Genomic DNA, 13,245 nt, shown 5'->3' on the forward strand with positions numbered 1-13,245 from the left:
GTTAAGTGTTGGACCATCCTGAACTCTCACCAACTATGTAAAAGTGTGCCTGTTTCTCCATAGCTGACAGTCACTGTAAAGTTTTAGATTTTTTTCTCAGTCTGATAGGTGAGAAATGGTATCTTGATGTAGCTTTATTTTGCAATTTTTTTTTTTTTCTTTTTTGAGACAGGATCTCAATCTGTCACCCAGACTGGAGTGCAATGGCACGATCTCGGCTCACTGCAACCTTCGCCTCCCAGGCTAGAGTGATCCTCTCATTTCAGCCTCCCAAGTAACTGGGACTACAGGCATGCACCATCACACCTAGCTAATTTTTTGTATTTTTTGTAGAGATGGGGTTTCACCATATTCCCCAGGCTGTGCAATTTTCTTATTATGGGTGAAGTTGAACATCTTTTCATATATTGAATGGCCATTTATAATGTCTTTTTTGTAACTTGTTCATGTCTTTTATTATCCTTTTGCTCTTAGGATTTTGGATCTTTTTTCCCCTAAAACTTAAGAATTCCTTAAATATTAGAGCTAACTGGCTCTTTATCGGTGGTGTATATTGCAAGTGTTCTCTCCATGTGTCTTAGTCAGCTTAGGCTGACTGAAATACCAAAGACAAGGTGGCTTAAACAATAGGACTTTTGTAGGCTGGGAAGGCCAGGGTCAACGTGTTGGCCAGTTCAGTTCCTGGTAGGGGCTATCTTCATGGCTTGCCTTCTTACCATGTCCTCACAGGGCTAAGAGAGGACTCAGGTGTCTCTTCATCTTTTTAAAAGGGCACCAACCCTATTGGATTAGGACCCCACCATTGAATTAGATGGTAACCGTATTTACCTCCTCACAGGCCCTATCTTCAAATGCAATCAGATTCAGGGTTAGGGTAGGAATTTTGGGGGAACACAGACATTCAGCCCATAACATGCTGGTTGTCATTTTCTTTTGACTTTGCTTATAGAGTTTTTAATACAAAAGTTTTCTATATTTTAAATCTAATTAATCCTTTCTTTTGTTGAATTTGAGTCAGGTTACATGTTTCCTTATGCCCAAGGTATAGATAAACTTACTATTTTTTCTCTTAATGCCTATAAATACATTTTTCCTTTAGACCTCTGATCTGTTTGGCATTTAGTCTTATGGAGGGCATGATATATTTTATCTTTTTCTAAATAGCTACTCATTTATCCTACTACTGTGTATTAAAAAGTCTGTCTTTGTCACAGTGATTTGTAGTGCCACCTTTATCATACACTAACATTTTGTGTGTCCTTGGGCCTATTTCTAGTCTGTTTCGCCATCTGTCTGTCTACTCATGAGTCAGTGCTACACTGGTGTAATTATGGGGATTTAGAGCAGGCTTTAGTGCCTGGTAGCTTCTCAAGTAGCTTTTCTGTATCAGGGTTTTTCATAGCCATTCTTGCATTTTATACTTTTAGATTTTAAAACAATTGTTTTTATTTTTAAATAACAAAACGTTTTTTATTTTTTATTGTATTTAAATAATAAAATTATTTTATGTTTTAAAATTAATAGATGTATTTATTTTGTTTATTTAGTTTTTTGAGATGGAGTCTCACCCTGTCGCCCAGGCTGCAGTGCAGTGGCGCAATCTTGGCTCACTACAGCCTCTGTCTCCCAGGTTCAAGCCATTCTCCTGCCTCCACCTCCCAAGTAGCTGGGATTACAGTCGCCTACCACCATGCCCGGCTAATTTTCGTATTTTTGGTAGAGACGGGGTTTCACCGTGTTGGCCAGGCTGGTCTCAGACTCCTGATCTCAGGTGATCCACCCATCTCGGCCCCGCAAGGTGCTGGGATTACAGGCGTGAGCCACTGCGCCTGACCAATAGATTTATTTTTTTAGAGCAGCTTTAGGTTTACAGAAAAATTGAGTGGGAACTACAGAGTTCCCATTATACCTCCTCTGCCCCAACCCTTCCCAAACACATTTTCCCCTATTATTAACATTTCGCATTAGTGTACAAGAGGTACATTTGTTATAGTTGATAAGCCAATATCGATAATATTTTTATTAGTCCATACTTTATATAAGAGTTCACAGTTCAGTGGATTTTGATTGATACATAGTATCATGTATCAAACAGTATAGTGTCATACAGAAGAGTGTCACCCCTCTAAAAATCATCTGTGCTCTTCTTCTCATCCTTCCCTCAGCCTCAGGCAACCACTGATCTTTACAGTGTCTCTATCAGTTTGCCTGTTTCAGAATATCACATAGTTGGAACCATGCAGTGTGTAGCTTTTTCAGACTGGCTTCCTCCTCTTAGCAGTATGCATCGAAGGCTCTTCCCTGTGCATTTTTATTTTTCCCCATGAATTTTTACTGACTTTTCTAACAAAAACTCGTTGATGTTTTTGTTGGGATAATGTTAAGTACGTAAGTGAGCTGAGAGAGAGCCAATGTCTGGATAATGCTGAACCCTTTCCAAGAAAAGGGGATATTTTATTTGTTGAGTCATTTAGAGTGTTTTAGGAGTGTGTGAAGTTTTCTTCATGTAGGTGTTGTACATTTCTTGTTAAGTTTATTCCTTGGTAGTTTTTTTTTTCTCTTCTGTTGCTACTGTAAATGAGGTTTCCTCTTCCTTCCATCCTGTCTTCCAACTGGTCACTGTTTGTGTCTGTGAAGGCTGTGGACTTGAGCTTAAGAACTTGATTCTTGCAGGTCTGCAGAGCAGCTTGAAGCAGGTGGTGGACTGGGTTCTGGGCCAGCTTTGCCCCAGCTGCCCAGGAAGCCTTGGACCTGTGACACCCCTCCTCTACCTCTCACCCTAATTTTCTTTCTTCCAGAATGAGGGGCTGGATTAAATGTACACCATTTCCCAGAGTGTGATTCCAGCAAAAACAAAACCTATTTGTGTTTTTACTTCTCTGTCTTCCCTTTGATCGTAAAAATCAAATGCTCCTTCCCTGCTGCAGCCTGTAGAGCTGGACTGCATGTACCCAGCCTCCCTACATGCCCTGGCCTTGTCAAATGCAACCTTTACATAAATGGAAAATGTCTCTGGCCTGTCTGCGGGAACCAGAACGGGGAGGGGACTGGCTTGTTTGTACGCCTGCTCATCCATTGATTTAATTGTTTGTTCATTCATTCATGGATTCCGTCAAGCAATTGTCAGGTGCTTCCCATGTGCCATTCAAGGGGGGTGCAGCACACTGACTTTGAACTCTCTGCCTGTAGTCTAGTACGATCTCAAACTGTGGGGAGTGCTGTAGGGTGCTCTGGGTGAGGGGGATTAGTGATACCTGCCTTGGAGTTGGAGAAGGCTTCTTGGAGGAGGTGTCATTTGAGCCAAAACCTGAACGTTCAGTAGGCATTATCCAGGTGAGAAATGAAGGGAAATACGTTTTGGGCAAAGGAACAGCGTGTGCCGAGGTCTGGAGTGGGGAAAGGGCTCCATCTGTTGGGTGAACTGAGAGATGGCAAGTATGGCTGGATTGGAAAAAAGCAGTGGGGGAGGGAGGTGTGAGATGGTTTGGGAAGCTAAGGCCCCTTTCAGGCTAGGTAGAGGAGCTTGGAAGCTACTGGGGAATTTTAAAGGAGGGTGTGACAAGATCAGATTTGCAGTTTAAATGAATCTGTCTTCTGCATAAGGAAAGTATTGGGCAGGGTGACGAGAGTGGAAGCAGGGAGGCCACTTAGGAGGCTGCAGTAATGGTCCAGGTGAGAGACGAGGATGGCTGGGATCCGAGTGGAGTTAGTGAAGATGGAGGGTCCTTTTGGAAGGGAAGGTAAAATCCACTGGGCTGATGATGGATCCAGTGGGTTTGGAATTTTAGGATTGAGCAATGAGATGAGGAGCCCTGGAGAAGGACCAGGCTTGGAGGAAAGAATTGGAGAAGGTCAGGGGTTTGATCTGGGGCTGTGTTTAGGCTTGTTCAGGATGGTAGCTGTTAGACACATGTGGCTAGTGAAATGGAACTTGTGTGACGGGGGGAGTGAATTTTTAATTTTATTATAAATTTAAATAGTAGTTGCTAATCTCTTGGACAACCTAGTTATAGAACATTTCCATTACTGCAGGTCTGGGTCTCAGAATAGCAATTGGTTTGGCTTCAAATCCTGCTCTGCTACTTCCTTGCTGGGTGTCCTTGGGCTAGTAACTTCACTTCTCTGAGCCTCACTGCTGTCATCTATGAAACACGGACGCTTCCATGTCTCAGGTGGTGCCTGTTAAGTTCAGAGCTAAACTGTACAAGATAGCTGGCCTAAGTGAGGCACTAGGAGGTTGGTAGTTGTTATTCTTTCTGTGTTTCACCTCTGTAATTTCTCTAAGTTTACTTTGGAAGCCAGATTTTCCTGTGGGAATAACTCAGGTTTGACCTTGGGCAAGTTCTTTTCCCTTTCTGGCCTCAGTTTTGATTGATGGCTGGGCTAGAGCAGGCCTTCATTGAAGCTGCCTGTGTGGTGAATACAGTAAGCAGGTACTGACAACAGATCTGCCAGTGTCAGAAGAGGGAACTGGAAGGAAGCATGGACCATATTGGGAGTCAGTGTGCCTTAGCCTTGCCGGATCCATCCACAGGGTTTCTGGTTAGGTTCTGCCTTGTGAGAGCTCTAAACCAGAGAGGGTTGGGTGCAGAGCTCACCCAGACCCAGCCTATACCGAGCTTGCTCCAGGAACCTTCTTAGTGATTACCTGCATCTTTTTATTTTCTTTTCCAAAATATGGACAAGGTTTACTGACTTCTGAACTGTTGGGAAAAACTAATGTCTCATTAAAACTGCATTGCTCACTTGTAATGAAAGAAAAAAAAAACAGCCCATTAAAGTTTTATACCTGACATGGAAAACTATTAAAGATTCATAATTGCAATAAAACTCTTTAATAGAATTTGAATTTTCCTTGTGATAATGCTGCAGTCAACAGGGTCCTCCCTTGAAGCCACAAGATCTGTTTTAACACAGGCTTGGGAGGGTGCTGAAGGCAATCTGAAATCGGCTTCTTTCAGGCCCTTCCCAGCGTGGCTGGTGCAGGTGCATGCGGCCTGGGAGGATGGATTCCTGTCTCCCAGCTCAGCCTGGGGATCAGGTTGTTGGCAGGCTTCTCTCCTAACAACTTCTGGCGAGGGAGCTCGAAGCTATTGCCATTCCGCCACAGGTTCTTCCTGCCAGTTCCCTTCATCGGGCATGAATACAGCACCTACTGAGTGCATGGCTTAAAGCCCAGGCTGGGAGGGGTAAGAAGTACAAGAAGGGCAGGTTAGCTTTTCTTAAAGGAGAGGGTGGTATTTGTTTGTGCAGGGGCCTTGCCGGCTGGTAGAATGAAGGCCAGATCCCAGCTCTTGTGACTCTACTTCCTGTCCTCAGCTTCCTCATCTGTAAAATGGGGTTAACGATATGAGCTTCATGGGTGTGGTCAACGTGTGTGGGTCAGTGGAAGCCAGAGGCAGGGCCCTGGGGAAGGTAGGTGGAAAGGTAGGGGGTGGCACTGAGAGACACTCTGGAGGTAGAATTGCTTGATTTGGTTGGTGAGTGATCAACTGGTGAATTCAGAGATAAGCATGACTTTCAAAAATGCATTTATTGCATTGTGACCCCGTGGAGACCCATGCAGTTGCTGTATGTTAGCTACTTGTTTATGTGCTTTATACTTGTTCATTCAGTAAATATTTATTGAGCACCTATTATGTGCCAGACCCTGTTTTAAGTGTTGGCAATACCCTGGGGAATGTATTAACTCATTTATCAACCAGGTACTGATGTTATCTCCATTTTCCAGAGGAGGTAACTGAGGCACAGAGAAGTGAAGTCAATTACCCAAGGTCACACAGTGAGTAAGTGGCAGAGTGTAGAATTAGTCAGAGACTCCTGGGTCTGTGCTCAGAAACGCACACCAGATGGCCACTGGCATACTTTGCGCAACACACTAGCTGTTAGTGGTCTTGTTCCCATTTTGGGAAGGAAGGCTTAGAACAATGAAATTATTTTCCTCAGGTCTCTTAGAGACTAAGAGGGGACTGTTAACCCAGCGAGGTCCACTGAGTGTTTCTGCTGTTCCAAGGGCCTCCTCTCCTCCTGGGGCTCTTGCGCCTGCCCCAGACCTAAGGGAAGTGAATTCTCTGCTTCCTGGTGGTTGGCCAATTTCAGGGAAATCGGTATCTTGTCCTTATCGAAGCCCCACCGTGCTCTTCTTAGAGCGTCTGAACATGAGCCAGTCGCTCAGTGGGCTGTGGATGATGAAGGAGTCTTTCTTCTGCCTTAAAATGAAGGGCATTCCGTGGTCCACCCTTCACTCCTCCATCAGTGGTGACAAATAGGATGCCCATGGTGACAAATAAAATAAAGCTGCCTTTATTCGTTTATCCTTCCGTGTCCTCCTCATCAGTGCCCTGCAAGCAAGCTGAGCAATATTAGACACTCGATCACACTTGGCACCTGTCTCTCCTATCTCCAGTGCGTCCTGTCCCAGTGAGCCCTGGTGGAGGGATGTGAGTGTTTCCACGGTTTGTCCCAGGGTCTGGGCTTTGCCGTTGCCTCGTTTTGTGGCCCTAGACACGTCCCTGTCCTTTCTGGGCCTCGGTCTCTGCATCTATAAGAGACACCTTGGAAGGCCCCAATGGATACAGCATCTTTGCCTCTATTTTCTGCTTTATTTTCCTGTGCAGTCTAACTCTGAGTTGGCTTCGGTGGGTAGGAAAAAACCACATTGCAATGAACAAACAAACAGAGCTCTTAGTTTTCTTTGAGAAAGAGTGAGAGTAAGATCTTTAAACATGCTGCCTCCAAATTCACATCACACCAACCAAAGGGAAAGGAGAAGCAAACAGAAGTGAGACCAAGAGAGGAGGAAGGCCAGGTTCCCCCATCTGTTCACCGTTTCCTAAGCATCTCCCGCATGCCAGTGCTGTGCTGGGATGAAGGTGGCATAGGGTGGTAGGAAGAAGATGAGAAGATTGGGCTCAAAGGCTGGTTCATTTGTTTACTTCCAGTACGACCAGTGACCTTGAGCAAGTCGCTCAACATTTGTGAACCTGTCTCCTCCATTTGGAAGAGAAGCACATGAGAAGCCATGGAAAGCCTCACGTGTCTCAGGCTCTGTGCAGGGTGGTCCCATTTGATTCTCACAGCTACCTGGGAACTGGTGGTAGTATCATGCCCATCTTACAGATGACAAAACTGAGACTCAGGTTGTACTTGAGAGCTGTGTGGGGCCACTCAGCTGCTATGTCGTGGTTGCCTGGCTTTAAAACTAGAGGCTGCAGTGTAGGGATGGGACTCCACACTCCACTGGCCACATGGGGTGACGCTAGGACACTAGCAGCAGGGAAGACACCAGACTTGGTTGAAAATAGTTTGTGGACTCTACATCACAGTGAGCATGAAGATTGCTCTTCTGACAGGGCTCCTAGACCTGGGGAAGCTTTCCAACAAGTAGAGGAAAAGGGAGAGAGCTGGACACAGAGAAATGAGAGCCACTCAAAACCAACTCAGGTGCTGCGGAGGGCCCTGTGGAGATCCTGAAGCCGGTCCCACCTAGCACTTTGGTTTGAACACAGGCTCTGGAGGAAGAAGAGACAGGAGAGGATTGAAAAGAGATTGGGAAGATGGGCTTACATGCCCGCAGTACATCAGGGTTTCCCAAGTGTGACTCCCATTGCACAGCCATTCCCTAGCCGGATTGCACAGGAATCCATGCTGCCTCTTCAAATCTGGTAGGGAGGTATTTACTTAATGGGCATGAGGACAATATGACTAGCACAGCCAACCTGGGATTTCACGCTTATTAACGCCTAGGATGAGGCTGAAGTAAGTGGGATGCTGGGTAATTCCTGGGACTCAGGTTGCATAAGTGCCAGGTGCCAGGCTCAGGGTGAGGGAAGTGACCTAAGTTTGGAAGCCACAACACTAAATCAGCCCCCTCAAGAGCCACAGGCCCCAGAGGTGACTGATAACTCCACCCCAGGGTGGCTAGATTTTCAGTAATAAAAATACAGGATGCTCATTTAAATTCGAGTGCAGATAAACAATGAATAAAATGTTTTCAGTATATATATGCCCTATGCAATATTTGGGACATACATATATTTTTAAAGCATTTGTTTATCTGAAATTCAAGTTTAACTGGGCGTGCTATATTTTATCCGGCAATCTTCCCCCAGCCTCATAGAAGGCCAGGTCGATGCTCATGGAATTGAGTTGTCACCTCCCCTCACTGCCCTCCTGGCCTGGACCCATAGGAAGAGGCTTACATACAGAAGGATGCCCTTACATAGCTGGTCTCTTGGATGCCAGTTCCTTTAATTAAACTGCAGGGATGAAATAAAGTATGTTAAAGGGAAGATTAAAATTGATTCCCTCAGTGCAATGAAAGCGAAAGCTATTGAGCGGGATACTTAAGGAAACAAAGCACTTCCGTGATGAAGAGTGCAGCCAGCTCCAGCTCAGAGCAGCAGGTGGAAGTGGAGAAGATTCCTGCCCGGGAGAGATGAGAGGTGGAGCTGCCACATGGGGAGGTGGTTTAGCAAGTTGGGTGCCAGCGAGCCCAGCAGGAACGAGTTTCTCCTCTAAGTGAGGCCTGAGTACCTGGGAGAGCTGCACAGCTCTGCCTCTTAGCATTGGAGAAAGCCAGCTGGGAGACAGAGGGGAGGAGGGAGCTGCAGAGGTGAGAGGGATGGGGAGTATCCACACCTGCATGCATAAGCACTGACTGAGTGCTTGCTGAGTACCAAGCCCTGAGCCAGGTGTTGGGTCCTGTCTCAAGCTCTTTACGGGGAGACCAACCGGGGTTGCCTAAGTTCTCAAGGGCCCTGGCTTCTCAACCAGGGAGCTCAGAGACATAGAAAGGGAGAAAGAGAATTGCAGATATTGCTGGGGACTTTGTGAAAGCATGTGGCATTGAGATGCTGCTGACTAGATATTTGGAGAAGGACAATCCTGGGCTAGGACTCCCTTTTTACTCCCAATGAAAGTGAGGCACAAAAGCTATTGTGGGTTTTGTGGGGCCTTGTGGTAGAGTTAGGATTTGAACCCAGGTCTGATTGTCTTTGAAACCCTTAATCATAGTGCTTTGCTTTACTCCCTCCTAGATTGTGAGGGATCATGGGAGGTGTTTAAGCAGGGACAGATGTCATCAAAACAAAAAGTTGATGAAATTAATCTGACACTGGTGGGGCGCAGTGACTCACGCCTGTAATCCCAGCACTTTGGGAGGCCAAACCAGGTGGATCGCCTGAGCTCAGGAGTTTGAGACCAGTCTGGGCAACATGGCAAAACCCCGTCTCTGCTAAAATACAAAAAGTTAGCTGGGTGTGGTGGTGGGTGCCTGTAGTCACAGCTACTCAGGAAGCTGAGGCAGGAGAATTGCTTGAACCCAGGAGGTGGAGGTTGCAGTGAGCCGAGACTGCGCCACTGCACTCCAGCCTGGCAACAGAGGGAGACTCAGTCTCCAAGAAAAAAAAAAAGGAAATTAATCTGGTGCTATGTCTGTGGCCACTTTAGATGTAAATCTAAACAGTGAGGAGGATGCCAGCTCGGGAACGTGGGAGGGAGCAGGTAGGAACCCAGGTCAGGGGGCTGATGGGGGTGGAGGACGGGGTTTGCTGAAGGATCTGCTCAGGGGGTAAAGGCAGAGTTGATGATGGGATGAAGTTTTCAGATCTGGCTGCTACAGGCAGGGAAAGGATGACAGCGCAGTAGCTTTGGACACGCTGAATTTGAAGCGATATCACATGGTCCCCAAACGGCGCTCCGGGCAGCAGCCCAGTAGTAGAAAGCAGAGGGGCCTTGGGGCTGACCTGAGCTGGGTGTGCAAATCAGCACTCATTTTCAGTAGCACTGTGACCACAAACTATGTGCTTAACCTTTCTGAGCCTCAGTTTCCTCTCTAGTGAAATGGAGAGCCGTGATACCTACTGTATAGGATGTTGGTGATAAGGAGAAGACACATAAAGAGACAAAGATGGCTGGTGTAATGTACATCTCTGAGCTGCAGCAGAGATGGGCCTAGAGTTGGAATGGACGGAAATGCGTGTCTTTTTATTAATCTGATTTTTTTTTTTTTTTTTTTTAAGACAGAGTCTTGCTCTGTCACCCAGCCAGGCTGGAGTGCAGTGGCACAATGTCAGCTCACTGCAGTCTCTGCCTCCGAGGTTCAAGTGATCCTCCCGCCTCAGCCTCCCGAGCAGCTGGGACTACAGGTGCACCACCTCGCTGGGCTAATTTTTGTACTTTCAGTAGAGATGGCGTTTTGCCATGTTGGCCAGGCTGGTCTCGAACTCCTGACCTCAAGTGATCTGCCCACCTCAGCCTCCCAAAGTGCTGGAATTACAGGCATGAGATGCAATGCCCAGCCTCATCTAATGATCTTTTTAATTGAATTCCTACTGTGTGCTGGGCCCTGGGGAGACAGTGTGGAGAGGCTGAGGGGAAACTCATTCATCACACAAAGCTGAGCTCACCCTTGATCGTGAGCTAAATGGAACAGGAGCAGGTTATCCTGCTCAGTGCAAGCCTCCCAGCGCACAGTAGGCATGCAGTAAATGGTAGTGAATGCTTGAAATGCAGCACGGACCCCACTCTGTTAGGGTCAGGGAGGCAGAGGCAGCAAGCCTCCCCTGAGCATGTCAAAGCCGGTGCAGAGGGGAGAGGTAAAGTCCATCTTTGTAACCACTTTCTATACTGGAAACTCCCAACTGGGGTCAGGCATTCAAGAAAAGGCAGGGAACTGGGGAGCAGGGTTTTGATTCTCAGCTTTGTCATCCCATCTTCTTTTCTCCCAAGCTCGCATTTGTCTTAACCTTTTCCAAATCTTTGAAAAATGCTGGGTAAACCTAGGGCAGTTGATTATGTGCTCTCAGTAGGCCAGGAAACTGAGGAGAAGGAAAAACAGCCAAGAATAACCAGCATTATGAGGCTGCCCTTCAAGGCCTCAGTAGCACGTGACCCTGGGCAGCCCTTTCCCGTCCTTGGACCTCAGTTGACCCATTTGTGAAAGGAACCCCGACTTTAAAGGTGCGGTCCCATCATACCCTGCAGCATCTTCCCTTTCAGCCCCTTCTATTTTTGTCACATATTTGTTTTTATTGGAAGGTTAGTTTTATTTTTGCCTCTATTTTTAAATTCCTTCATTAAAAGTAATTTTTTTAAGAGAGAGGATCTTGCTCAGTTGTCCAGGCTGGAGTATGGTGGTGCAATCAGAGTTCACAGCAGCCTCGAACTCCTGGACTCAAGTGATCCTCCTGCCTCAGACTCCCGAGTAGCTAAGGACTACAGGCACACACCACTGTGCCTCGCTATTATTATTATTTTTAATAATAGTAATAGTCTCACTATTGCCCAGGCTGGTCTGCAACTACTGGGCTTAAGCAGTCCTCCCACCTCATTCTTCCAAAGCTCTGGGATTACAGGCATGAGCCACTGTACCTGCCAGAAACATTTTTTTTAATTACAAAATAAAGCTGCCTTCTTGTAAGAATCTAAGCCATATGTACTGCTTTAACAGAAAGCTAGTTTTCTCATTTATTGCTGTTTCTTTTAGTAGATTAAAGTGTTGTTTGCATTTTAAGGTAATATAAGAATGCGTGGTTGAGGTAAAAACCTCAACAATGTAAAAATGTAGGAGGAAAATTACGGATGTCCGCCTTCATGGCTTGCCTCATCCTACCCCAGCTTCACCCCCACCTTGGCCCTGAGATGACTGTTGTTTCTATAAGGGGACCCTTGGGAATGTCATCGTAGACCCACCCACCCCTCAAAGCCATTGCTGAGTCATGGGGATGTGCCCCCTTTTAATGATAAGAGCATGGACTCTGGGTCAGGATCAGAAGGCCAGCACTGCTGTTGACTTGCTGTGTGACCCTCAGGCATCCACACATCCTCTCTGATCCTGGATGACCTCCTTGGCAGGCTGGCCCAGAGGAGAACTGGGATCTGGGCTGTGAAGTCCCTAGCATGAATCCTGCAAACAGCCCAGGTGACTGTGTTGTGTGGTGGTCTTGGCAGGTTGGGGACCAGATTCTGGAAGTGAATGGGCGGAGCTTTCTCAACATCCTACACGACGAGGCGGTCAGGCTGCTTAAGTCATCTCGGCACCTCATCCTGACAGTGAAGGACGTCGGGAGGCTGCCCCACGCCCGCACCACTGTGGACGAGACCAAGTGGATCGCCAGTTCCCGGATCGGGGAGACCATGGCAAACTCGGCAGGGTCTGGCCACTCTGCTCACTCGGATCTCCAGACCCCAGGGCCATTTCTGAAAGCCAATGATAGCCACTTCCCATCCTTCCACCGCCCTGGATCTCCTCTCAGCCTGCAGTCCCCACACTAGGGCCCTCCATTGGCAGGACATGACCTGGGCACATCCCCTCCTCTCTTGGCCTCAGTTTCCCCACGGAAAGCTGAAATACACATCCAATTGTCTCATTCTTTATTTGTCGCCAGGCATATTACTTAACTCATTCTTCAGACCTTAATTGCTTCATCTAAAAAGTGGGGACCATAACCCTGCCCTCATCCCATATCTGTGCAGGTGAAAGAGAGTGAGGGAGAGGGAAAGAGAGAGATGCTTTGGGGTGTATTTGGCCAGAGGCCACCAGGCTGGATCCCATGAAGAAATCTGGGTGAGAGGGTCTTAAGGTCATAAACTAAGATCCAGTTGCCAGGTGTCTGCATAGTTGCCCACAATGTAATGTGCCACCTTTTGATCTTCATCAGAAATCTTAGCCTGGTGGCCCCCTGGCCAAATACACCACAGATCATCTCTCTCTCTCTCTCTCTCTCTCTCTCTCTGTGTGTGTGTGTGTGTGTGTATGTGTGTATGTGTGTCTCTGTGTGTGTGTGTCTCCCTCTTCCCTTCCTTTCACCTGATTAGTATTAAACATTTTTAAAGTTACCTGCCAACATCTATAAAGACACCAGGTTTTCTATTAAAAAAACTGGATTTCTGGATGCTTCTTAAAAATCAGGAAGTCTGGCAACCTGAGCCCACGTGGGCTGGAGCTGAGCCGCACCTGCGAGTTGCATCTGGGATCTCCAGTTCACTGGCCCCTAAGGTCCTCAGGGTTGGCCTGACCCTGAGGTTGCCAGTCAATCACTATTTCTTCCCTCCACTCCTTGTGTTACTTGCCTGGTCCTGCGGGGTTGGCAGCGACTCAAGAGCCCACCTTGGGTGGTTTTGGAGGTGCCGTCCACTCTGTTTGGGAGACTGGAAGCTGCCAGTCTGTCCAGAGTTTCATTTACCCCTGAGTAGCCCCCAGACTGAACTGGCAGCGAGTGGCAGCCACGATGTATGGTTCTC

General features: G+C 47.0%; 1 protein-coding gene across 1 annotated transcript in view; it reads left to right on the plus strand.

Moving 5' to 3' along the window:
• The window catches only part of LOC105517541 (whirlin), a 51,436-nt gene that overhangs the window by 15,560 nt on the left and 22,631 nt on the right, over nucleotides 1–13,245 (plus strand). Inside the window, exon 2 of the mRNA XM_011950088.1 lies at nucleotides 11,953–12,155. Within this exon, the coding sequence (XP_011805478.1) occupies nucleotides 12,139–12,155 (17 nt within the window). The 5' untranslated portion in view covers nucleotides 11,953–12,138. The remainder of the gene's footprint in view (nucleotides 1–11,952; nucleotides 12,156–13,245) is intronic.

Source organism: Colobus angolensis, unplaced genomic scaffold (genome assembly GCF_000951035.1).
Source record: "Colobus angolensis palliatus isolate OR3802 unplaced genomic scaffold, Cang.pa_1.0 Scaffold301, whole genome shotgun sequence".
NCBI classification, from domain to species: Eukaryota; Metazoa; Chordata; class Mammalia; order Primates; family Cercopithecidae; genus Colobus; species Colobus angolensis.